The 26719-nt window shown below is 36.1% G+C and overlaps 3 protein-coding genes across 3 annotated transcripts; 1 reads left to right on the top strand and 2 right to left on the bottom strand.

Annotated features, from left to right (window-relative positions):
* Positions 1–290: 290 nt before the first annotated feature.
* On the bottom strand, positions 291–1673 carry LOC141390872 (lamin-C-like). The gene is made up of 2 exons (XM_073963814.1): positions 748–1673; positions 291–675 (listed from the first exon to the last, which is right to left on the bottom strand). Exons 1-2 carry the CDS (start codon positions 1167–1169, stop codon positions 546–548), a joined length of 552 nt encoding a protein of 183 aa, XP_073819915.1. The 5' UTR covers positions 1170–1673; the 3' UTR covers positions 291–545.
* A 7413-nt stretch (positions 1674–9086) lies between these two features.
* On the top strand, positions 9087–13989 carry LOC141387766 (3'(2'),5'-bisphosphate nucleotidase 1). The gene is made up of 2 exons (XM_073957955.1): positions 9087–9353; positions 9413–13989. Exons 1-2 carry the CDS (start codon positions 9240–9242, stop codon positions 10217–10219), a joined length of 921 nt encoding a protein of 306 aa, XP_073814056.1. The 5' UTR covers positions 9087–9239; the 3' UTR covers positions 10220–13989.
* A 7216-nt stretch (positions 13990–21205) lies between these two features.
* ncd (non-claret disjunctional) lies at positions 21206–24149 on the bottom strand. Its single transcript, XM_073957942.1, has 3 exons — positions 23652–24149; positions 22939–23591; positions 21206–22876 (listed from the first exon to the last, which is right to left on the bottom strand). Exons 1-3 carry the CDS (start codon positions 23869–23871, stop codon positions 21656–21658), a joined length of 2094 nt encoding a protein of 697 aa, XP_073814043.1. The 5' UTR covers positions 23872–24149; the 3' UTR covers positions 21206–21655.
* Positions 24150–26719: the final 2570 nt, after the last annotated feature.

Genomic DNA, 26719 nt, shown 5'->3' with positions numbered 1-26719 from the left:
TGTAACTGCTGAGGGCATTACTTAGATTCTAAACTAATAATATGAATGCAAACAATTATTATAACTTAATTCTAAGTGATGGCACCCAACACCTTCAGCAACCAGCTAGGACGGGGACTTCTTTTCCATTGCTTCATTACATGGTAAATCCATTTTCTTCGTAGAGGATGTTCCTCGCACCTAAATATTTCTTCATTACTTATACGATGACCTGACACATGACGTATAGTTGTACGCTTGACACGATCTGCACCGGCAACTTCTTCTTCATTGGCATTATATAGCGTTGTCTTTATGTTTTCTCCACTTTTCCATTTTCGTGGCTTCATCATTATTTTTGTTGGTGGTTCTTGTGATGTATCCGTTACAAACCTTTGAGATACGGTAGCACCGCCATCGATTTGCACTTCATTGGTACCTTTCTGTTGTACCATTGCCTTAGGATCACCCTTGGAAATTTCGATGTCATCCTCTCTGCTGGTGACAACCCATTCCGTTTGGCTACTATCTTCTTCGACACACAGTAGTTTGTCGTATGCAGCACTTTATTGTAGCTGCTGTGCCATTTCATCACGGCACCGTTGTAGTTCAGCTTCCATATTGGCGAAATCAGTAACATGCCGTGCACGTTCATTGTCGAGAAATTTTTCTAAATCATAATTGCGGGCATTCAATGTAGCATTTGTAGCTTCCAACTCAATAATGCGATTATTCAGGCTCCCAATACGTGTACGAGTGGCACGTAATTCTTCTATAGCACTTGAAGCTACAACGGACTCACGATTGGCTGCTGCTTGAAGATTGTTATTCTCTTGTTTGTATACAGTTTCCATTTTGCGCATTACTCCTACGTGTTGTTCACGCAACTCTTGCAGCGACTGTTGTAATTTGGTCTCATATTGTTTAGAGAGACCAGTGCGTAATTCATTAATTTCTTCTGAATGGAATTTTTCCTTGAAGGTCAGTTCGTAACGCAGACGTTGTATGTTGTCTTCCAACTCAATACGTGCCCGTGCTTCATCTTGCAAACGTTTATGAGCCTCTTTCATTTGTTTGCGTAGAAGCACCAATTCTGCATGCACCTCACAAAGTTCATCACCGGCTTCCTTGGTATAAGCATTCACAGCATCGTATTTGGCGTTAAGGTCAGCAGCTCGTGACTCGTACATACGAGCCTTCTTCTCAGCAATTTGCCAGTACGTGGTTCTTTGCTCCAATCTGGCCTTCAACTGCTCATTTTTCTCACGCAGTTGGTTGACTTCAATCTTTAATTCCCGCGAAACATCAACGCGAACGTTTTCATTCTGAGTTTCCGTAGTTTCCGAGTCCCTAACAACTTCCTGTGTAGACCCTACTCTATCTGAAAACTGTACATCATTATTTATGCTCACCTTTTTTGGTGCTATTCTTGAAATGCTCCCACTTCGCACTAAGTGGTCACAAATCTTTAAAAAATGGTAATGACTTGTGTAGTCATCCTCTTTCCCTACTACCTCTAAATATTGCACGTAATGTGACGATAATGACTGATAACTTTTTTCGAAATTTTCTGTTCTTGAGAAAAGCGCACTCCTAATCTCCCCCAAAAACTCAAAAGAGGCATCTACTAAGTTAATTGTTTCCCTAATATTTGGCGGGTCTGTATGGAGCAGTACGGATTTCTTTCCAAACTGTTCCGATGAACTTAAGCTGTTCACATCAGCTATAAAATCTACATTATCTAGACGTGGCACTTCTATGGGCACAAACAAACTCATAGCTTCCATGCCTTCCTCTATTCTTTTTACCGCATATTGCACTCCCACAGCGAATATGCAATGATCGTATGGTACTTTTTCCATACGTCGGAGCTCCCTTTCGTTACCTAAAAAATCCTTTCTTGCTTTCGTGAAAGAAATAACCATTTTTGAACACTTTTCCCTAGTTTCTCTTACTACAATTATTTGAGCAATTTTGCTCATTTCTAAATATAGCGACACAATATATTCGCCCAACATCTTTTGATGTTGAATGAATTCTCCAAAATTCATCTTGACGAAATAATATATTGTGCGCTTGAAGAAAACAAATTTAACTTTTTTGTGTTTCTTAAATACACATGTTAGAAACCTAACGTAGTCACTTTTCTTCGTTTCACTACGTGTCACTAACACTATTGATTGGCCTAACACAGTCTTTTCTTCGACTGTGCGCCCTTTAACTTAGCAGACGGATAAACTAACGAGGTATCTTTTTAACCTACGCGCCTATCACGTCACTAAAATAGCGGATTAATCCAACGCAGTAACTTTTTACTACGCGCTTATTCCGCTACTAACTTACGGATAGACTACAGCACTTTTTTTTTTAAATGTGAGCCTACCACGTCACTACACTAAACACGGATAGACCTAACGAGTTATTTTCCACTACGCGCCTATCACGTCTCTATACTACACGTGAAACTATCTCGTGTCTTTACTATACACGAAACAATCACTGTGGGGTCACCAAAATGATGAGGTCGACTCCTCAACCTCATCACTAAAAATGTAGCCCAAGAAAAACTAAGGAAAAACCCCAAGAAAAGAAAACACGCGGGCTGATGTTGTCCGTTCTATGGATCGAAAGAAACTCAATTTTATTTTATTACTTTGTTGCAACTAGACCTTAAATCTCCAATCACTAAACAATACACATGCACTTATTTACTAATGCACGATGTGCCTAAAGGTATATGCACTCCACGCAGTGTGTGCGTTGCGGGTGATAAGGAACAAAGATATTTTATTACCGACAGCTGTTATGTCGAAAAGAAAACACGCGGGCTGATGTTGTCCGTTCTATGGATCGAAAGAAACTCAATTTTATTTTATTACTTTGTTGCAACTAGACCTTAAATCTCCAATCACTAAACAATACACATGCACTTATTTACTAATGCACGATGTGCCTAAAGGTATATGCACTCCACGCAGTGTGTGCGTTGCGGGTGATAAGGAACAAAGATATTTTATTACCGACAGCTGTTATGTGTAAAGATAAACAATTCTACAAAATTGTCCAAGAACAAAAGTATATATATTCCATAATACAAATAACGGTACATTTTACAAAAACCTAAAAATGATGGGGACAAAAGTTTACATACACCCCAAGGAAATATGCGTATTACCGTGCAATTTATGGAATTAACAGCAAAATTTATACATTTTATTGTTTTGGCGAATGCCTCTAGGTGTCTGAGATATATTTTAGAGAAAAGAAAATAATTTTTGGGGGTCAAATGCCGTTATTTAAGGTCAAAGTTCTTGTATAGCTCGTCAAAGCTGACCCTTCCTTAATTCTTTGCGTTTTTAGGTAATGCACTTTAAAAAACCACAAAATTAGTGTCAGATTGCAAGTCTGAGACCCTACAAACCTTCGAAGTTGTTCTTGTGCACAAGGAATGTATCGGACTATATGTCTGTTCGATAACTCCGCAAGTAAAAAGTATTTGCAAGTTCTTGCAACTACTTGCAAGTTCTGTCAGTTCTCTTTCACTGAACAAGTTTGTTATCGAACAGCATTTTGTAAAAGTTTTTACAAATTTGTACAAACTTTTGGGTTATCGTACAGACCTTATATTACAAGGCAATTCAAAGCCTTCTGTATGTAATTTGCGCCAAGAATTCCGTGGAATCTATTCACTTCCTGAGAAATCTGAGGAAAAACGTGAATTTATCGAGGTTCAGGAAGGTATATTGTGCCCAAGAACAACTTCAAAGCTTTCTCGGGCCTCAAGACTTGCAATCTGACAATAATTTTGTTCTTCTTTTAAAGTGCAATACCTAAAAACGCAAAGAATTGAGCAAGGGTAAGCTTTAACAAGCTATACAAGAAGTTTGACCTTAAATAACGGCATTTGACCCCCAAAAATTATATTCTTTTTTCTAAAATATATCTCAGACACCCAGAGGCATTCGCCAAAACAATAAAATGTATACATTTTGCTGTTAATTCCATAAATTGCACGGTAATACCCATATATCCTTGGGGTGTATGTAAACTTTTGTCCCCATAATTTTTAGGTTTTTGTAAAATTTACCGTTATTTGTATTATGGAATATACTTTTGTTCTATTAAATATTGTTTATTTGTAAGAAGAAATAAAACTGCATAGTTGGAATTTCATAAAAATTACTACTAACCCTAATACTCGAGATTTAGGGGGTGTATGTAAACTTTTGTCCCTGACTGTATACTTATGGCCTGTTCCCGTACTTTATAAAGTTGTAAAAGTCGTAAAAGTTGTAAAAGTCGTAAACGATTTTCATATAAATTTTGTGTACGGGAACGCAAAATGTGTAAAAGTGGTAAAAATTGTAAAAACTTTTTAGTTCTGGAACAGAGCTTTAATTTCTGTAGGCAAAATAACATTACAGCGCTCGGCATATACGGTGCGTTGAGCGTCGCACTACAACAACCACATGAAAAATGTGTAAGTGATGCCAAGTTTTTTGAAAAACAACAACATGGCTGACGCATTAAAGTTAAACATAATTTAACTGTTTTGGGACAACGCGTGTCCCAATGTGTCACTAAACGGACCGTATGTGCCGAGGGCTTAAGACTATAGAGCTTTTTTAGAATTAAATTCAACTTTGAGCAAATGTGAGATATGTGAGAAGAGAACCGAAGACCATTGTCGAGGGTGAACCCAAGAGAAGAGAACAGATTGGAGGAATTAATAACATTATTTTTGTCAGTACTGCAATTCTCTACGTAATTTTTTGAGTTACCGACAAAAATCGGTAACATTAAAACCCAAAATTATGAAAAAAGTTTTAGTATTAGTCGCTAAAGCTGAAAACACATCCAACGTTTGAGTTAAGTTTTGTGTTGGGCGCTGACAAAAAAACAACAACAACAACAGGGCGACGCCGACACCAAAGTCCAGCGTTGATATGTTTGCCGGCATATATTTCAAGTGAATTTGAATTTTTCGGCATCATGCCGAACAGTGGAAGAACGGCTAAAACGACACAAAACTTTACCCAAACGTTGGATGTGTTTTCAGCTTAACTTACCGAAAAATATCGTTAATTACCGAATTTATAAACATTCTAATTTTACCGATTTTTGTCGGTAACTCAAAAAATGGGTTAGAGAATCGCACTATAGATATACTGTATGTATCGTAATTACGCGAGTTGTTGAAGACCATAAATATAGTTTTATTAATGTTAATGGTTAACTTATTGGTGGTTGCGACCGCATCGCCATCGCACTAGCGACCGACATCGCCATCTAGATCAGATAAACAATCATCAACAGTACCAGAACACGTATAATATATTTGAAGATCGTCTGCATAAATCGCTATATCACCTCTTTGGACAGAATGACACACATCATTCACATACAACATAAACAGTAATGGGCCCAGAATAGATCCCTGTGAAACCCCTGCACGTATTGGACAAATTCCCGACCGACGATCATTAGACGGCACATATTGAGTGCGTTCAGAAATGAACGATAAGAAGGGTTTGCAAGTTGAGCTGGACACATTGAATTGATGGTAAAGTTTAGAGCAAAGTACGGCGTGATCAACGGAGTCAAATGCCTTACTTAGATCCAGAGAAGCTAGTATTGTAGGATTTTTGCGATCAAGACACCGCCTTATGTCATCTGTGAGCTTTATCATGAGTGATGTTGTACTATGATGTTTTCTAAATCCAGGTTGACGGGGATCTATCAGGGAATATCGATTTAGATGCTCTATCAACTGATCTTTAACCAGCAATTCAAAAACTTTGGACAACGCTGGGAGAATAGAAATAGGGCTATAATCTGTACAACTAAGTCCAGAGGTACCTTTCTTGCGAATGGGAGTAGGAAATTTGTTGGTCATTAAAATTGTATTAAAAACATGCAAGAGATGATGCTGTATATACGGAAAAACAATTTTAATAAAACGAATAGGTATATTATCAGTGTCCATGGCATTGGACTTAATTCTAAATATTGCACTGTGTAACTCGACGAGGTCGACATTCCGAGGATATAGATATCACAGCAATTATTACAGTTGTACTTAGAATCAAGTCCACCAGTTGACCTAATTCTAGACCACAGTCCTTTAGGGTCAGAAAAACGCAATCAAAAAATCGCATACCATAAGTCATGTCATAAAGCTCAATTAAAATATTGTTTAAGATAGATATTTGTGTATCAGAGTCATTAGAGGTGTAGATTTGACCCATGGTAGAATAAGAAAAGGTAGCAGCAATACACAGCTGACTGAACTTTGTTGTAACGTTAGTGTCAAATTTCATATGACACTTTATACATTTATTTCTATTTCGATGTACATTAGGGACATACAGTATGCAAAGTTCATATTCGTACACCCCTAAAAAATGAATAAAATCGTTATTAATTCCATATTTTATGTGCAAATATGAAATAATTGATGGGAATTACCATAACGAAGAAAGATTTGAGAATAACAAAACAAATTTTTATGTTTGGTTTACATTCGGCGCCTTTTCGTGATTTCAAAGGCGTTTCGTGATTTCGCGCAAAATCAAGCAAAATTTATCATGATTTCGCATACAAAAATGCAATCATCTCATTTCGTGATTTCAGCGAAATCAACATCGAAATCACAGTACACATGATATACAACCCTGTCTTTGCCTAAAAAAGTACCAAAAGTTGCAACACTTTTCACGTATCACAATAAACAAGGTAGATGGTCAATTGCTGCAACAAAAAAATTTTAGTATCAAATTTTGTAAACAATGTAAAAAAATTAAATTACTTTGTTACAATGCTATTTTTCATTGTGTCCCCGTATTTTTTTAATGGTAGTGTTAGAAAAAAGAGCGAATTGTCAAAAATTGCTTCCCCATAAAAATTTCTAAAAAAAATACGTGAACGGAAAAATGGCGGAAATTGCAAAAACTCCAGTAAAAATATCAAAATCAACGTATCAGCTATCGTATTTAGATGATAATGAACATGTTGCTAGTTTCTACAATGCCAAAATTGTATGGCAGAAAACAGCAGATAGAGTGTTATTCGGCGCTATTTTGGTTTAATGAAAAGTACAACCCAGCAAAAATACTCATTACAAATTGGCCTACTTTCTCATTATTTTAACACGGGCATGTCATAGGGAGTAAGTACTAATTTCGATGTCCTCGAACTTTTCATCTTTCAAATGCATTTTTGTTTTGTATTTTTACAACAACAATGAGGATTTTCTCATTTAGTTGTGCTTTCATGACAAACGCTTAGCGCTGCCTTTGAAAGTTATGAGTTTGGCTCTGAACGCTAACACGCCGTGACAACACTTTTTTTCATGTGTTTTTCAAGGACGTGGGTTCAAACCCCAGCCTGGCTCAGCTGATTTTATTTATTTGAAAATTTTTGCCTTTTTTAGGCGAAGATCATTTTTTAACATTAATTTTTTAAATTTTTTAATCGAGCTTTATGATCTATTATGCAAGTGAAAAAGGAAAGCCGACGATTCGAACCCACACACCCACCACTATGTGACATGCATGTTTCGTCTTCGGTAAAGACTCTTCAGACATATCGGATGTGGAGCGGCTTCGATGTCCTCGAACTTTTCATCTTTCAAATGCATTTTTGTTTTGTATTTTTACAACAACAATGAGGATTTTCTCATTTAGTTGTGTTTTCATGACAAACGCTTAGCGCTGCCTTTGAAAGTTATGAGTTTGGCTCTGAACGCTAACACGCCGTGACAACACTTTTTTTCATGTGTTTTTCAAGGACGTGGGTTCAAACCCCAGCCTGGCTCAGCTGATTTTATTTATTTGAAAATTTTTGCCTTTTTTAGGCGAAGATCATTTTTTAAGATTAATTTTTTAAATTTTTTAATCGAGCTTTATGATCTATTATGCAAGTGAAAAAGGAAAGCCGACGATTCGAACCCACACACCCACCACTATGTGACATGCATGTTTCGTCTTCGGTAAAGACTCTTCAGACATATCGGACATAAAAAATTATCTTCGCCTAAAAAAGGCAAAAATTTTCAAATAAATAAAATCAGCTGAGCCAGGCTGGGGTTTGAACCCACGTCCTTGAAAAACACATGAAAAAAAGTGTTGTCACGGCGTGTTAGCGTTCAGAGCCAAACTCATAACTTTCAAAGGCAGCGCTAAGCGTTTGTCATGAAAGCACAACTAAATGAGAAAATCCTCATTGTTGTTGTAAAAATACAAAACAAAAATGCATTTGAAAGATGAAAAGTTCGAGGACATCGAAGCCGCTCCACATCCGATATGTCTGAAGAGTCTTTACCGAAGACGAAACATGCATGTCACATAGTGGTGGGTGTGTGGGTTCGAATCGTCGGCTTTCCTTTTTCACTTGCATAATAGATCATAAAGCTCGATTAAAAAATTTAAAAAATTAATCTTAAAAAATGATCTTCGCCTAAAAAAGGCAAAAATTTTCAAATAAAAAAAATATATCATTCGGAAAAAACGATTTCCCAGAAAGACTTCTTCATATCAATGATATGTAACCTCCTCCAAGTTCGAACGATAAGCCGCGCAGTAAATCACCGCTTGTAGAGGCGATACAACGTTTGTTAATATGTGAGGTATTTTATTAAAATTTAAAAAAATAAAGCCCTAATAAACATGTGCTTCTTTGATTTCTAAAACAAAACATTGAAACAGCTTCTCCTTTTTCTATGAATTTCCAGCGACCATAAACTTTTCTGCAAGAATTCTACTTTCTGCGAGAATTTATGCATTTAGTGGAGTGATGTGGAAACATAAAAATTGAAAATGTAACGAATTTTCATTCATGTTTTCCAAAATATTGAACCAAATGTGAAAAATTATTAGTTATTTAAATTCCAATAATTTATAGACATTTCCTTGTTTTTTTTTTACAAACACAACTGGCAGTAACGTTACAAACAAAAACAAATTCCTTTGTGGTTGTTGTTCGAGTTGTATTTGTTGTAGTATTAACTTTACCTTATATTTGTTCTACCATGCCACTACCTGTACCTTGCCTTGAAGGGAACTATGTGAACGATTAATCTTCTTGACTTAATTCCTATAGCTTTTTTCACGGAATCGCTCCTTTGAACTAGCTTATTCCGAACGACAAGTGTCATTCGTCGTTCATTTTGCACTGTGATTTCAAATATATTTGATAAGACCTGTATATAAATGATATAAATAGTAAATTTAACATTCCATCATAAAAAGATAACAGAAAAAATGTCCCAACCAACGATTATGCGTCTGATGGCATTGTCCATCAGCACTGCCAAACGTGCCGGAGATATTATAAGAGATGTTATGCAAAAGGGAAATTTAGGAATTGTCGATAAGGTTTGTACGAAACTACATATGTACTTGGTCTATTAGAAACAATTTATTTAACTTTTTAGGGTAAAGATGACTTGCAAACAGAAGCCGATCGCTCGGCACAGCGCTGCATCATAGCATCATTGTCCAAATCGTTTCCACAAATTAAGATTATTGGAGAGGAAGGTGGGTCGGACCTTAATGTGAAAAACGATTGGTTGGTAACATCTGGTGATGAAGAATTTTTGAGAAACGCTTGCCCGGAACAGTGGTGTAATGTAAATGATGATGATTTTGTCGTTTGGGTAGATCCTTTGGACGGCACATCGGAATATACCCAAGGTTTCCTTGACCACGTTACAGTATTAATTGGTATAGCTGTAAAGAACTCTGCTGTAGGTGGCATTATTCATCAACCTTACTTTAAGAATCCCGGAGGAGAATTGGGTCGTACGATCTGGGGTTTACAAGGATTGGGTACTGGTGGTTTCGAACGTGTTTCACCACCGAAAGATAAATTCATAGTTACAACAACACGGTCCCACTCTAATGCGATCGTACAGGCTGCTTTAGATGCCTTATCGCCCACAGACATTATTAGAGTCGGCGGCGCTGGATACAAGGTACTACAATTATTGGAGGGAAAAGCGCATGCTTATGTATTTGCTAGCCCTGGTTGCAAAAAGTGGGACACTTGTGCACCAGAGGCGGTTTTAGAAGCGCAAGGTGGAACACTTACTGATATGTTAGGCAACCATTATTCTTACGGTACCGATGTTAATCATCCTAATGTGCAAGGTGTTCTGGCAACAAATGGAGACGTATCCCACTCTGATATTATTTCCAAATTACCATCTAATGTCTTAGAGGCCATGAAAAGCAAATGCTAAGGTTCTTGAACCTAACGAAGATGCTATATAGAAAATTGACAGAACCTAACAAAAATATGTAATAACTTTTTTTTTTGTAAATCGAACGAATTTGTGTATTTTGTACACTCAAAATTGTAAAAATTATCAGAATGGATTCCTGCAGTTCCGAAACAGAGCACAATCTAATCTGAATTTACTATGTCAATTTAAATCCAATTCATATGGCTTGGCTAAATCGATATACGTTAGTCAACTATATTGCAAACGATAAATTTTTAAAAATTTAGATGTTTAATTAGTAATTACTACAAGAAATTATTTCAATATTGTTGGGCTTTTTGTAAATATCTGTTGATTTACTTGTTAATGACATCAAGCCAACAAATTCAGAAATCGGTCGGAAATAACAAAAACAGCGGGCAAAAAGGATAGGTACCTGGTTTTGTGGAGTCAACTAAATAATTGCAAATAAATGAATGTGCAACAAAATCGTGGGATTTCCCTCGCTATTTTTTCCATTTAAGGATTTTTTTTTTATTTTTATGGTATGTGGGTGGACAAGTAGATGCATAATTTTTGATCATAAATTAATTTTTGTGTGTGTAACATAGACAGTATAATCAGAAAATGAGAAAGTCAGGTAAACGGTTTCGGATATTCCAATTATAATAATGGTAAATCCGAAACAGAAATCCTTAAAGTCACTTCTCGTAAGCTGAGAAGTGTATACAACATCATATACCGCACCGAGAAAGAATCCAGGCTCAACCTGAATGCGTTACATGACAGGCCCAAAATTGTAACCACACGAATTGACAGGATATTGATTAAAGAAATTGACGAAAGAGCCCAAAGCAGCAACAGAAAAATTTCTTTTTTTAATTAAAAATGATTTTGGAGTAAGTGTGTCACATGGAAGAGTCAGAAAATTGCTCTCATCACGACTTACTAGGTAAAAACCATTGCCCTCCCACAGCACAATATAGCTCTGTTCCTTTACATTCAAGAATCTTCAAGTTTTACCACATTTTACTCGAAAAGCGTTCCTTTACTTCAGACACAATACAATTCATATGGGAGCAGTTTACAACTTTTACTAGGCGTTTACACCAGACAGTTTGTCTTCAAATACAACTCTGATTTACTAACACATACACACATTTGTCGGCTGTCTTCCAGCTGTCCATCATTTTTTCATAGACAGTCGGGTTAACAAATTTTTGACATTTGTGTAAAAAAGGTGATAATTGAAATGTGTTGAAAACAAAAGAAAGAAAATAAATCGATGATTTTCATTCATAATTTTACAACTGTTATTGCAGTTGTCTATACGCCTACGTCACACAGGCAAGTTTTGGGTTTTTGACAATCAATACATGTAATCAACTTTCCTGTCATGTGTAAACGCAGGGTTACTACTTTTGCCGGTTTTACCATTTTCAGAAGTAAAGGAACATACCATATATAGAAACTATTCAGACTTGTTACAGACGCCTTTTCACGCTACCTTTAGTATTCGCATGACGTTATATTTTCTGGTGAGACTAAAATGATGCTGTACTATCACGATGGGTCTCAAAAAGTGTTGCGAAAACCATGAATTTAATACATACCGTAAAGTTTGGAAAACCGTAATTTATGGTATGGGGTTGTATACCAAGCAGTGACGTTGGTAGCATCCAGATTTTGGAGGAAATAATGACAGAGGAAGTTTATTTAGATGTTTCAAAACTTGATTTAACCAAAAGCGTCAAGAAATTTTGGCCTGTTGGCCCTGAAAATTCAAAAAAAATAAGTACTACTAAGACAACGCCCCTAAGCATAAATCTAATTTATGTAGGACTTGGTTGTTATACAACTGTACCAAAGTCATTTACACCCCGTTCCAATGTCTAGATATTAACCCCATCGACAATTCATGGGTAAACTTGAAGGAAAAAGTCTGGAATAGGCCGGCCACTAACCTGGGGGACTAAATAAAATGCAATAAAGAAGAATAGCAAAACATACCATTGGAATATGACATTCCGAAACTTATTTATTAAATTCAGATACATTTACAAGCTGTTTTTGATGCCAAAGGTGGGAATTCGAAATAATAGAACCAACTTTTCGAAAACTACCGTGAAAGACTGAAAAGTTGTGAATTTTGCAATTCGTTAGTTGACAGAGCAAATAATGAGTTGTTCTCATTTTTGAAAATTTTAAGAAAATATTAATGAACATCTGTAAGAATTCTACTCTTAACAAAAACATTAAAATTTATATTTATTTATACCAATAAAGTGATCTATTATTTAAAATTTTGTAATAATTTTGGTTATGCAATAATTAAGTTGACTAACTGTATGTATGTATGTGCTTTATAGAGGTGACATATAATTGTAATTTTATTTACATAAGGTGTGTTCGTTTACTCAATAATTTGTACAAGTCCAGTAACTTATTGTAAACGGCTGAGGTCTTTTACATTGCACTGTAGAGCAATGATGAACACGAAGAGAGAATTTGTATGGTGAATCGTACGAAAACGTGCGAGTGCTCATCTTGTTCATCTATGCCATGGCACAATAATACAGGTGCAGCGGCAAAAACAGCTGGTTATCATACTAGTTGTCAAAATTCATTCCCAGCAAAATTTGACGGAAGGGGTTCTTTGCGATGACGTGATTTCATGTCATCTTTTGCATTGGTTCAAAGGAAGTCGTGAAAGATCCGATCTTTTCATTAGGATTTGAACCAATGCAAAGGAAGTCGTGAAAGATCCGATCTTTTCATCAGCATTTGTACCCATTCCATCGATCCAATAGAGATGATGTTTGTGTTTTTATTTACACACCTGCAAAAATCTACTAATTTTTACTATTTTTTTCCGATAACATAAAGGAAAAATTGTTATCGTAGTAAAAATAAGTAGATTCTTGCAGTTTCTGGAACAGACCAAAGTTGTTAGAACTGTCGTCGTGATGTTGTCTTAATGTTCATTTAGACTACGCTGGATTTAGCAATTATCTGGCTTTATTTGACACATGTTGTATGAAAATGGCAACTTAAATCCACTGGATTTGCTAAATCCAGCATAGTCTAAATCAGGCATTACATTTCCTGCATATCAAACAACTAAAACTTCTAAACAATTGGTATTATATGAAGTCCCAACCATCGAGCTAAAAATAGAATCGGACTGCACACATTGCTATTTTAAAAGTTCCCTTGTCTGTTCTAAATCTGACATAGAATGAAATCAATCAAATCTCGCTTCTTGGAATTTGAAAAAAAAGTCCGAAACGAAAAGGAACAAGAATCTGAAAATAAAGAAGAAACTACTTTTGGAAAGAAACAATTAAAAATAAATTAATTAAGCATAAATGGTATTTTCCATAAAAAGTCTCTCCTCCCCGTTCGTTACATTTTGTTCTTAGAGATCCCTAAAGCAAGCCGGGTTGTAGATCCCTACATATTTCCGTCACTAAACAAAAGAGTATAAATTACCAAAATGTTGTTATAAAATAAAAGTAATTTACGAAATAAAAATACTTAAAGGAGTGCATTTGGAGTCCATGTTGAAATCTGAACTGGTGATGGGAAGATAATTGAAAAAACCTTTTGTAAGATGAAAGAATATCAGTTGCGGAGAACGGAGGAAGTAATCTTTTGCGTTGCAGCGGTGGCGATTACATTGCAATTTTGGATGTAAACTTTTGAAAAACTAAACTGATAAATTAATTGTAGCTATTTCATGAATTCGTTTGAATTAATAAAGAGTTTTGTTTTTCATGAAAACCATATTTCAATACAGCATTTGCATTTTCCAAACAAGACATGAAAATTTCATGCCAAGGGGTTGGTGAAAATGACATGTCAACGCATTGGTTAAAATGACATGCTTAGGATCCAGAAAAGAACGTCATCTTTTGGGGTCCACGCTCATATAAAATTCATCGATGAAGATGCTAAAAAGATGACATGCTAGATCACTTGCACCCATGATTGAATGTCATCTTTGGCATCGAACATTTTGCTGGGAGAATGAAGTCCGAAAATTCTACCAAAGAGTCAAGCATCAAACTGATGGCTTTGGCACAGGCACATCCTCCTGTAGAGACCAGCAAGGTAATTTGGTAACTGATACAGATAGTGTACTCAGGATATGGAAAGAACATTTTTCAAATCTGTTGGTATCCAATAGCAGCGAAGACGACGAAGATACCACAGTCCCAATCCCAGAAGATGGTATTGAATGTATACCGCCCAGCCAAGATGAGGTAAAGACAGCAATAAATCGGCTGAAGAATAATAAGGCAGCAGGGGCCGATGGCTTACCAGCCGAGCTGTTCAAAACCGGAGGCGACACGCTGATAAGGTGTATTCATCAGCTAGTTAGCACCATCTGGCAGGAAGAACGAGTACCCGACGATTGGAACCTGAGTATCCTGTGCCCCGTCCACAAGAAGGGAGATAAGACTGTATGCTCTAACTATAGGGGCATAAGTCTACTCCCTATTGCCTACAAGATCGTGTCAGGGATATTGTGCGAACGACTAAAGCCTATGGTCAACGAGATAATTGGACCATACCAATGCGGCTTTAGACCTGGCAAGTCCACCATTGACCAGATATTTACCCTGCGGCAAATCCTGGAGAAGACCCAAGAGATGCAGATCGACACCTACCACCTTTTTGTCGATTATAAAGCAGCCTTCGACAGCCCGCTGCGTTCAAAGGTATTCCAAGCCATGTCTGAATTTGGTATTCCCGCAAAGCTCATCCGGCTTTGTAAAATGACTTTAACTGACACGAGGTCCTCAGTTAAAATAGGAAAGAACCTCTCCGAAGAGTTTGGTACCAACAGAGGTTTCAGACAAGGAGACAGCCTTTCGTGTGACCTCTTCAACATCCTGCTAGAAAAGGTTCTACGAGAGGCAAACGTCAAAAGAAGTGGCACAATCTACCCCAATAGTCACATGTTACTTGCTTATGCTGATGATATAGACATCATGGGCCGATCAGTAAAAGAAGTAACTGATACCTTTATAAAGGTCGAAGGAGAATCTGCTAAAGTGGGTCTGGCGGTAAACGGTGAGAAGACCAAGTTGATGGTGTCGACGCGCAATGCGTCCATTGAGCTCGGACCGACTGTGGAAGTTGGTTCCTATAATATTGAGGTAGTTAAAGACTTCGTCTACCTCGGCACCTCCGTAAACACAACAAACGACATCAGTTGTGAAATAAAAAGAAGAATTGTATTGGCCAACAGATGCTACTTTGGTTTAAGTAAGCAGTTTAAAAACAAAGCCACATCTCGTCAAACAAAAATAACGCTCTACAAAACACTGATACTACCCGTGCTGATGTATGGCTCCGAAGCCTGGGTACTTGCGCAAGCAGACATGGCAGTGCTTGGTGTGTTTGAGAGAAAAATTCTTCGAAAGATCTACGGACCAATCTGCGTAGACGGTGAATATCGACGTCGCATGAACCACGAGCTGTATCTGCTATACAACGACATCAATATAGTTAAACGTATCGAGATGCATCGATTGCGTTGGCTAGGCCATATCATAAGAATGAGCGATGATGAACCCGCTAAAAAGGCGTATGAATACATGCCACATGGCGGTGCACGCAGAATTGGCAGGCCAAGGAATAGATGGCGCAAACAAGTGGATGATGAGATGAAAAGGCGCGGTATTCCAGAGTGCAAAGCAACAAATAGAGAGGAATGGAGATCTCTTCTTAGTTCGGCCTATAGAACAAATGTTCTGTAATGGGCCAGCTAAGTAAGTAAGTAATTATAGAATACAGTGTTGATGGACTGAACATATTCGTACATATTACTCATATTATTCTGGAATTAAAAAGGAACGCAAAGGAAATATACAAATTTGCCTCTTCTTCTCTCTAATAAAAAAGAGAGGGAGAGAGAGAATATGAAAAGTCAAAAATAAAAAGCACACAGAAACAAAAATTGTTTTTTTTTTCACATTATGTTTTAAACTGACTACAAATAGGCAAAAAAAGTTAGTTTATTATCAGTCGAAAAGTTATCTGGCGTTGGACAATACTGACTACTCAGGCTCTCATCGCCTTGTAAAATTAGCCAGTTGGCATAAGGGAAAATAATCGATAAAATGCCACTTATGTTTAAAAAAAAGCTAGCTTTATGTCAGCTTTAAATCGGCCACAGTCCCTACAGGGTATTATTACACCATGATTGACACAAAACTTTAGTTAACCTTTCTTATTAACCCTACGGTCAATAACCGGGTACAAATGTACCTTTTTGAAAATAAAATTGCTGTCAAATCTTTAATAATAGAGATATTTACATGAAACTTGAAGCAAATGAAGAGGAGGTGTTTCTACTCAGGATCACGTAGGGTAAGTGCTCCTATCTCCGGCATGTACCAGTAGTCGGCATCTTTCGTATTTAAGTTTAAATAACTCAAAATTACTGTAAAAAAATATTAAAATAATATCAAAAAGGCTTCAACAATACTCTCAGCTAAATATGTGTGAAATTTCATTGAGCTAAGACCATTTATTATATTGTTAGTGAGCGTTTTTCACCACAACCGAAAATGCATGTCTCTTAAGAAAAAATTAGTGGAGACGTCAACATAATAATGTCTGTAATTATATTAAAATTAAAAAAAAAAAAAACTTTTACAAAATTGTTGTTGCCGATGCCGACTTTAGGGACAACAAATGTAAAGTTTGCCAGATGTCGGCATGGGGTGAAAAACACCCGATTTGTCCGTAATTTTTAGCTCAACATTGTAGAAAATTTTTAAATAAATACTTTAAAGTCTAATTAATAAAAATAGTTTGATTAAAATAATGCATTTTTAGTGATTTTAGGCATGTTTTGAAGTGCGTACATTTGTGTCATGCAGGTAATTGGGTAATAGTTGCCGACTATAGCACCAACTAATTTATTTAAGCAATATATTTACAATTTCCAACTTTTATGATGCACAATTATTTGGAATATGAACTAATACTGTAGATGCTACTGACATTTCAAGTAATTTAGTTTATGTTAAAAACAAATCTAAAACGAACAATTTTAAATGAATTCCAAATGTTAACAAAATCTTTATTTTATTTACTTTTTAAAAGCAATATCGGTTAAAATATTTATTATTTGTGTAAAAGTATGTTTTTTGTTATTCAAAATAATAAAAAAGAACATTTATATACTAAAATACAAGGTGCCGACTATTGGAACATGTGATGCCGACTACTAGCAAAAAAGCACTAATCTAACAAATTTGCTAATTTCACGAGTTTTAAAAGAAATAATTCAACATTTCTTTATGTCATCGGAAAGTAAACTAAATTTCGAATCAAATAAGCTTTATTTCATTGCAATTGGCCAAATTGTCTCGGAATGGCGAAGGATTGAAGTTAGGCAAACTCTTAAAGTACCGACTATTGGTGCACTTACCCTATAGAAACTATATATATTTCCGATTTATAGATATGTTATAGCCCCCTACATTTTTTAGTACATTTGTATCTAATTAATAATTGTATCTAATCAATAAAAAAAATAGATATTAATGCGGGGTTTTCTGCAGATTGGTCTGTAAGGATGCCAACTATAATTTTAAATTTAAATATATGCATATGTGAAGAAAAAATGCTGAAAAAAGCACTTGGAATTTTATTTCTTCAAAAACTTGCCAATTATTTTGTTTATATCTTTGGAATGGGCATTAATATTTATATGAAACTTAAAGTGAAAATAAATTAAGATGTTTTCCCATTTTTTTTTTTTTATCATTTTTTGTGGCCTTACGCACCATAGTACCTTCGTGGTGGGCCAAAAATATCAGCAATCGATACTGTTTTGAATTATAGTAAACTTCTCAAAACAACAGTTATAACCCTCTACCCTCCAATAGTACTTACAAATGTTGTTTTTGATTGGAAAGTAGTAAAAGCAGCTTATTATTCTGTATTCTAATATCGAATGATTAAAAATTAGATACTCACAACAAGAATTCTAACCTGCTATTCTTCACAACATTCTAAATACTGTTTTTGATTGAATAGTAGTAAAACAGCGGATTAAATTTTTATGCGTGGTCAAATATTTATTTTATTGTTTTAGTTTCTAGGAAAAAGGTATAGAATACATAAAAAATTAATGGCCTGTTTCACTAAGACGATTCGAATTCAAATTCGTTCGAATTACTATCAAACTCCTGTTATTTCAATAAATTGTTGTTTTATTGAAAACAAAAATCCATGATATATTTTTTAAAAGATATAAGTTTGGTAGTTGTTCGATCGAATTTGAATTCGAATCGTCTTAGTGAAACAGGCCATAAGTGTTTGTACAAAGGAAGTCTGTCGTAGTTTTTTTGAATTTTTACTGCAAACAGCTTTTCCACACAAATCACATAATTCCCTGGTTTTAGTATTTTCTTTCCTGGTTTTCTCTAAACAATAATTGTGAGATTTTCACTATAATTGTAATGCAAAAACAAATGTTTACTCAGCATGTCCCATATGTCTCTTATATCTGCAATAATTCTTTGGTTTTGGGTATTAGCTTTGTCAAACCTTATGAACCGCAATATTGACCAGAATCTGTTTATACCCATAGTTGGCCGATATAGAGGGTAAGATTTTGAAGACCATACATCTTTTACGTTGTCTTTATTGGAATGGTTTGCCCCAATCATTATAAGTATTCCGACAAAAGAATACATTTCCTCTGCGGTTACATTCTTCCACATATATTCCCCATTTTCTTCAATTTTGTTCTTGTTTGTTGTATACGTTTGTATCATTGATTTTTTTATTTGGGTTGCGTACAATAAGGGCCCATCTAAGGAAACATTTGAATGTATTTGCTTTTGACATAATTTCAGTTTTTTTATTGGTCATTAGCGTCCTGTAAATCGAATACATGTTTGACTGAATGTTAAGGGACGTTTTTTTTCCATAAAGAGACGTCTTTAGCTGTAAAGCACAGTGTGACACTATCTTCATCAATATCACTTTGACAGTCAATTTTGCTATCATCGTCTTCCTTTAGTTCTTCAAAAGCAAAACTATCCCCTTCAAACATATATGTATTTGGGACCTCTACGTACGATACCTCATTCAACAAAAATTTTAAAACAGTGGTGGTTGCAGACATGTTTGGTCCATCGCGAAGGTCCTATCAAACCACACATATGTCACCTTTTTCGGAGAGTGGAGACGTCCTTTGAAGAACGAGCCAAGGAACTATGGCATAATGAATCAAGGTGCAACGTGTCAAGGGCCATTTGGCCGACTCTATCAACAAACAGAACAACTTCACTCTTAAATTTGAACAAATCTGAAATCAGGGTATTGACGGGGGTCATTACCGGTCATTGCAACATCCGAGCTTTTATCGGCAAATGGCAGGACGATGGCGTGGATTATTGCAGGCTCTGTGAAGATGAGGAGGAAACGGAGACTATTGAGCATATTTTATGTCGCTGCCCGATGTTAACTCGAAAGCGATATATATTAACAGGAGTATGCTTTCCTCCAAGCTTAACCTTCTACTCAAACATGGAACCAACAATCATCAAAAATTTGAATTGGCTGGGACGGCGCAACCCATAAGCGTAACTACTTCTTTGGCAGTTTTCTAACCATCACCAAATAAAACCATCCCCCTTTCTTTATTACATTTTTATATTTAAAAATCCATTTATTATTACTTTCCCAACCCCACCCTCTTTGTTTCTTTGGATATTTAATGGATCTAAGATGCTAAAACTTACAACAATTGTCGTAGTATATAATTTTCCATAATATAAGAATATGCAAAATCCGTAGTTTTTATTAAGCAAACACATGCCGTTGATGTCTTAAAATATGAAATTTCATAAAAATATGAAATTTCTTGAAACTTTTTTTCAAACTCCCACACTGTTTGCTGGAGAAATTTTTCCCACAAAAAGACACAAAATTCTCCCACAATTCAAGATAGAGAATGTATACTTTTTTCCCATGGCCATGGGAACAAATTCCCAATTTGAACTTCATTCAGAATGAGGGAGATGGGAAATGGGAAAAAACTCCCACAAAATTTTATTCAGAATACGAAAATGTGGGAATGGGAAAAAATTCCTAACTCCCATGCGTTCAGAATAGGGCTGATTAATTTTCTAAATGGATATGTAGACGGTGGTTGGGAAAAGCTCTACAACTGTTCGAAGTGCTCTGAAGTATAGAAATTGTATAATCCGAAAACATTTTTAAATGAAGAAGAAAATAATTAACTTAAATAAAATTAACAGAACTTTAAAGATTTTAGTTTGACAGACAACATTTAAGGCCATTTTTATATTATAGCCTTTTGGAGGGTTAACCTTCTTAGTGAGGATTTACTTGACGTACACGTAAAGGAATTGACATTTGAAACCCAGTGGGTTTGTTAAATCCGGTTATATATAAACGTACTATAAGTTATTGTCAAAATATGTATATTAATTTCTATTTTATCCTTAAATGAAAAGAAATGATGGCTTAAGATGAGTTTAAGCATTAAGCTCGGATCGGGACCTAATTCTTTCCACAGGTAGGTCTCGTTACCCTGATCACAAATATATATAACATTTTTTTCGGAAGTCCAAACTTCCCGAGATATGGGCCTCCGAAGTTCCGAAAATTCCCTTGTTAAATGTCGGCTACTTAGAGAAAATTTTTAATTTAAAAGAAAATGTTGCTCCCGTTCCCTATATTGGCTCCTGTCCATAGCAGAAAGTCTTAAATCCCCGGCCGAAGGCCGGCTATATAGAAAAAAATGAAAATTTTTTCCGAGTGAAGATCCTAAAAATGGCATTCCACATCACTTGCACACATGCTTGAATACCATCGAACATTTTGCTGGGCTACTTAAAGGCCTCTACACAATGACTCCACAATTTAGAAGCCTGTAGTAGTATATGCACGTCTAATATTTCGATTACGGATTTAAACATTTGTAAAAGTGAAAATTCCATAAAATATAGAGCAACTAGTTAATTTTATTTTATTATTGTAAATAAAAAATATATAAAAAAAGATTTGAAGAAGAAATTCTATTGACAAATTAACAAATATAAATAAGTTATAAAAAAAAAACAAATTAGCAGTGCGAACTCTGTATGTTTAAGATTTTTTATGATAAAAGTCATTCGTATAATTTTCATAGAACATTGTAGACATTTATCCAGCAACAACATGAAATTATTCAGCAGACTGGGACATTACAGCAGTCTGTTTCAGGACATCCCCCTTTTTTTAAATTTGGTATATGTAAGTGATAAAGCCCTTTCAATACTAACTACTGCTTAATGGCTAGTATACAAATATTATTTTTAATAAAATCGAATCTACGAAAACATAAAATCATATTTGTTTGTAAGAAGAATTAAACAATAAAAGGTATCTAACCTCTTCCAAAAGTATTTTTTACTAATTACTAATACCGCTTGTGTTTGCAAGGGAAGTGTTAAGAATTCGATTACGTTTAGCCTTGGCCATTTTACATTGATTAACCGTGGCGGCAAACCGCAATGATTTAAGAGATTCCACGAAACAGTCTTGAAGCGGAGCAATATTGATGAACATCAGTGTTTTTGAGTTGCCCCCCAAGGAAGGCATTAACAAGTGGGTGAGTTTTGAGTTCCGGTAAGGTATGTGATCTTGTTTCTGCAATAGGGCCAAAATCACATTTGTCAGTTCTGAGAGTGATCTATTTATGTTCTTTGTTTCGTTCATACGTGTACTTGTCTTGGGAGATTCCGAACCAGCCAAATCAACGAGGTTAATCGAACCAATCGAGATTTCTTGCTTTTCTGCATGTGTGCCAATTAGTTCAATTTTTGTTACTGCGTGCGATCGTGATGATCGTTCATTGCCAACAGTGGCTGCCGTTGCACGATTCATCTTTGCAATTTGCATCAGTTCCCGTAGACGTCCCGCGCTTTCCACTGTCTCCTGTGTTATATTTGAGACGTAGATGTCATTCTTGCTATTCTTTACCATTCGAATTTCCATATCTTTTTGTTCATTGCTTAATAGATCGTAGAGAACTTCGTTGTAAATTTCCAAAAACGTTACCTTTATTTCATAATCCCAGCCTAAGTTACGATAGTTCTTGATAGAATCAAATAACAAGTCTACAGTCCTTGGTATAACTCCAGGATTCGATGTTACACCATCCATCGTGTACGTTTTGCCACTGCCCGTTTGCCCATAGGCAAAAATACAGATGTTGTATCCGTCTAAAGCAGACTGAATAAGTGGTGACACCATTTCGAATATTGACTCTTGTCCAGACGATGGATGAAATACCTGGTCAAAAGTAAATGTATGGGCATTTGGTTTACCCTTCGCTGTTGGCTCAAAACTGGCTATTTCAACAGTTGCCTCGTCTAAATAACTCAAATTGCACAGTATCTTATCTCTTTCACAATCTAGTGGTGGACGGACACGACAAAATACACGTATATTACCACGTAAATCCAAAACTGTGTTGTGAAGTTCTTTTCTTTCCATATTTGAACGGAATAATTGTTCTTTACATATTGCAATTTCGTTCATAAGAGAGGCGTTGTTATCGGCCAATATCGATGTCCTCTCACGTAGTTCATTTACTTCGGCAGTTAATGCGGAATGTTCATGTTTAATGTCCTAATCAAAAAGGTATTTATTGTATATTCTTATGAAAAATTTAGAACTAATGCAGTACTTACTTCATATGCTTTTGTTATAACTTCCAGCTCTTCGGTTGTTTTACTTAAATTTTCCATAGTGGAATTACATTTTTCTTGCAGCATCTTCTTCTCCCTTAGCAAGCACTCATTCATGGTGTGTGTGTTTTTAAGCTCCTCTTTAGTGTTTATTAACTGTTTTTCCGTGTCCTCCAATACCTCTGGCAGATTTTCAAGGCCGTTCAGTTGCTCTATTTTTTCTTCTAGTTTCTCTTTAAGGATTTTGTGCTTCTCTAAAAGGTCATTGTACCGTGCCTTAAAGTCATATGCAGGAATTCGCTTGTTTGTTGTTTTAGGCGCTGCGGTCGATGAATTTGTGCTCGTGTTATTTGCAGCTGCTCGGCTTCCTGCATTAACTTTGGAGGTATTGCCAGCTATTGGTTTCTTTGAACTGGTACTGCTTGCTGCAGTAGTGGAAGTACCAATGCGTGGTGGTTTATTTGTATTAGATCCCAATGCTGATGTTGCTGTGGAATTATGCATTCGGGAAGTTTTTGCTGGGATTGGAGCCAGTGTGGACTCCGTCCGTTTCAGTGGCCGCATATCTCGAATATCGCACGCAGAACGACTACGTCTCATTTTAGTACGAGGTGCTCCAAAATTCGAAGCCGCAGCTTCGGGAGATGCCGCACGTTCTAAAAGTAAACAATAAAACTTATCAGATTTGTGTCACAATATTACACCCGATTCATTACCTCTTCTAGATAAATTTTCATAGTTTTGAAAATTGGTTATATCTCGAGGTAGTTGCTGTTGGCACGTATTCAGAGATTGCGAACTCCCGGTGAATAAATGAGATTTGTTTCCAAAACTTCCCGTGAAAGATGCAGTCTTTATCCTGTCCGTGGGCAAGATGGGTTTGAAAACTGGCGCTGGCCTTTTTAAACCTGATGGTTTTTGTAACTTGGATTCCATTATTTTCACAATTAACCAGTCGCACACAGACTATTTATAATTTTAGTTTGAAGTTATTGGCGCTTTCTTTCTTCCTTCTTTGCATGCGCCGTTAAGGCAGCGGCACATACGGCGCGTAGAGCGTTGCGTTACAACAACCACATGAAAAACTCAAGGACAAACTTGGCATCACTTACACATTTTTCATGTGGTTGTTGTTTTCAACGCGTGACGCAACGCACAACGGACCGTATGTGCCGGGGCCATAACTTCCTCGCTGCAATTTGAACTATCAAGACGCGACGCTCATGAAGATAAAAAAGAGAAAAGTGCTACCTATAAGAAGGGCACGTCAAAAGGGAAACGAGAGTTGAGTGCTGCCCATCCAAAGAAGAGACCAACGAGGAAAAGTGTTAAGAAATCCAAATGGTATGAAAGGGCATTACATAAATAATTGCGTGTGCGTTAAAAAAAAAAAAATACATGTCCAGTAGAACCTCGGTACCGGAGCCAATAGGTAGTCGATTTTCCCGGATAATGGAATAACATAGTTTCTTATATATTTTTAATCAAAAAATATGCGTTCTTGCAAATATTTATAAATAAAAGTACGGTTACATTAGAGTTTTTTGCCGGGTTAACACACTTCATGAGGATTTATTTGACGTTTCCGCTATGGAATTGACATTTGAAACCCAAACCCACTGGGTTAATCCGGTTAAGTGTAACCGGGGTATAATGGCTCAAATACATGCGGTCCGTTGTGTGACGCGTTGAAAACAACAACTACATGAAAAATGTGTAAGTGATGCCAAGTTTGTTCTTGAAGTTTTCATGTGGTTGTTGTAAGGCGACACTCAACGGACCGTATGTACCCAGCAAAAAGTTTGCATCCGCGGATTGCAGTTTAATCACTACAAGTGTACAGTACAAGTGCCGTTGGAGTACTTCTTTTTCTATGAATTTTACAAGAGAGCGCGTAGCTACGATGCACTCCATTTTCGATCGAAATCACAGCTTTTGACGCAGTGCTTTGGATTGAATTTAAAGCCATTCTTCGGATTGCATTTTAATCAGTCTAAAGATCCCAGAATAAAAAAATGCTTTTATTTTTTGTGTAAAACAAGAGTACAAAGAACTTTATTATATAAACACAAATTAAAAAAGTTTCCATTAAATTCAATCACATTTGAGCTCACTTCCTCCGTTCTCCCTTTAATCCAAACGCATCTGATTTTGCTTCATCGCCCTAAAGGGTCAAATACATACGGTCCGTTGAGCGACGCGTTGCGCGTTCAAAACAACAGCCACGTGAAAATGTGTAAGAGAAGCCAAGTTTGTTCTTAAAGTTTACATGTGGTTGTTGTAACGCGACGCCCAACTGACCGTATGTGCCGCGGCCTTAAAGGTTTTTTATGTTGCATTCCCATCACTAGTTCAGCATTTGACATGTACTCCAACTCCACTCCATTAAAAATTTCCGTCTTGTAAATTACCGCAAAAATGTTCGCAACTTTAGTTTGTATTTTTTTATTTTATAACAATTTCTTCGAACTATATATACTCTTGTTTCTCTTTTGAAGAAATGATGTCGGCAGCGGCGGGTAGGGATCAACCAACTGTTTTTGTTTTGTTGGGATCTCTAAAGCAAGTGCTTATAAAATGTATCCAACGGAGTGCATTTTTCATAAGTCCGTGTGGACGGCACCGAAGGATGTAGTGAAATCATAACTCCACAAATTTTTTTGCTGGGAATCTAAAACGCATTTTACATTTATTATTAGTCTGTTCCTTTACTTTTGAAAATGGTAAAACTGGCAAAAGTAGCAAAAGTTGTAATCTACTTCCATATGAATTGTATGGTGTCTGAAGTAAAGGAACGCTTTTCGAGTAAAAAGTTGTAAAACTTGAAGATTCTTGCACGTAAAGGAACAGGGCTTATGTTTTATAAAACATGCATACAATATCTGTCAAATAAATGACGTAAACTCTCAAAACACCTGTTTTAAGTGCAAGTGTAAAATGCGTTTAACATGGTGATTGCTGCCATCCGATTTGCAGATTTTTACAATGTATGTGTTCGTTTTCTCAAAATTTGTAATGTAAAATACCTTACTCGATTATGGGTACATATGTGTTGTCACTTTGCGTATACATTTTGTATATAAAAAGTGACAACCCATATGTAAAATACATATCGTGCAAAGATATGTATTTTACATATGGGTTGTCACTTTTTATATACAAAATGTATACGCAAAGTGACAACACATATGTAAAATAACATATTGTTACGAATGTAACTGATAGGTTTAAGTTAGTTTAGTTTAATTTCCGTTAATTTAAAAATTTGAATTGTAACGTAAAGTTTTTTTTACGCAGTTACTTTATTTAAGCAACAACAACTACCATGTAGAACTCTCTTCATCATTCTAGTCGTTACATTACCTTTTGTTAATGTTCTTTTGTTTGTTTTGTTTTGCAACAATAATGTAATTATCGTTTAGTTCAATGTCCGGCAAAAAGGGGCACACGTGCCCTTGATGAGAATAACAACAGAACAACCACCTCTCAGTCTTCGTTCAGAAGTCAAAGAAGAAGGTTCTGTTGTCGGTTGTTTCAATGATTTTTAATTTTAGCAATGCATTAACGCACACGCTGTTTGTGGAGAGAGCGAGAGAGAGTCGTATGCGTGAGGCCGCAAACAATGCATTTGTATTGGTGCCGATACCTGGTTTAGTTCCTACTACTTGTATTTCGTGTAGTTCTTTGTTGTTGTAGTTACGTCATTACTGTGCTTGTATGTATGTGAGTATGGATGTTCGCTTAGTGCGAATGTGAGTCTGTGTGTTCGTTACACAGATTCGAG

Source organism: Musca autumnalis, unplaced genomic scaffold (assembly GCF_047663935.1).
Source record: "Musca autumnalis isolate F117 unplaced genomic scaffold, ASM4766393v1 scaffold_1, whole genome shotgun sequence".
Classification (NCBI taxonomy): domain Eukaryota; kingdom Metazoa; phylum Arthropoda; class Insecta; order Diptera; family Muscidae; genus Musca; species Musca autumnalis.
The sequence above is the reverse complement of the archived record's forward strand: the minus strand, read 5'-3'. Positions and strand labels throughout refer to the sequence as shown.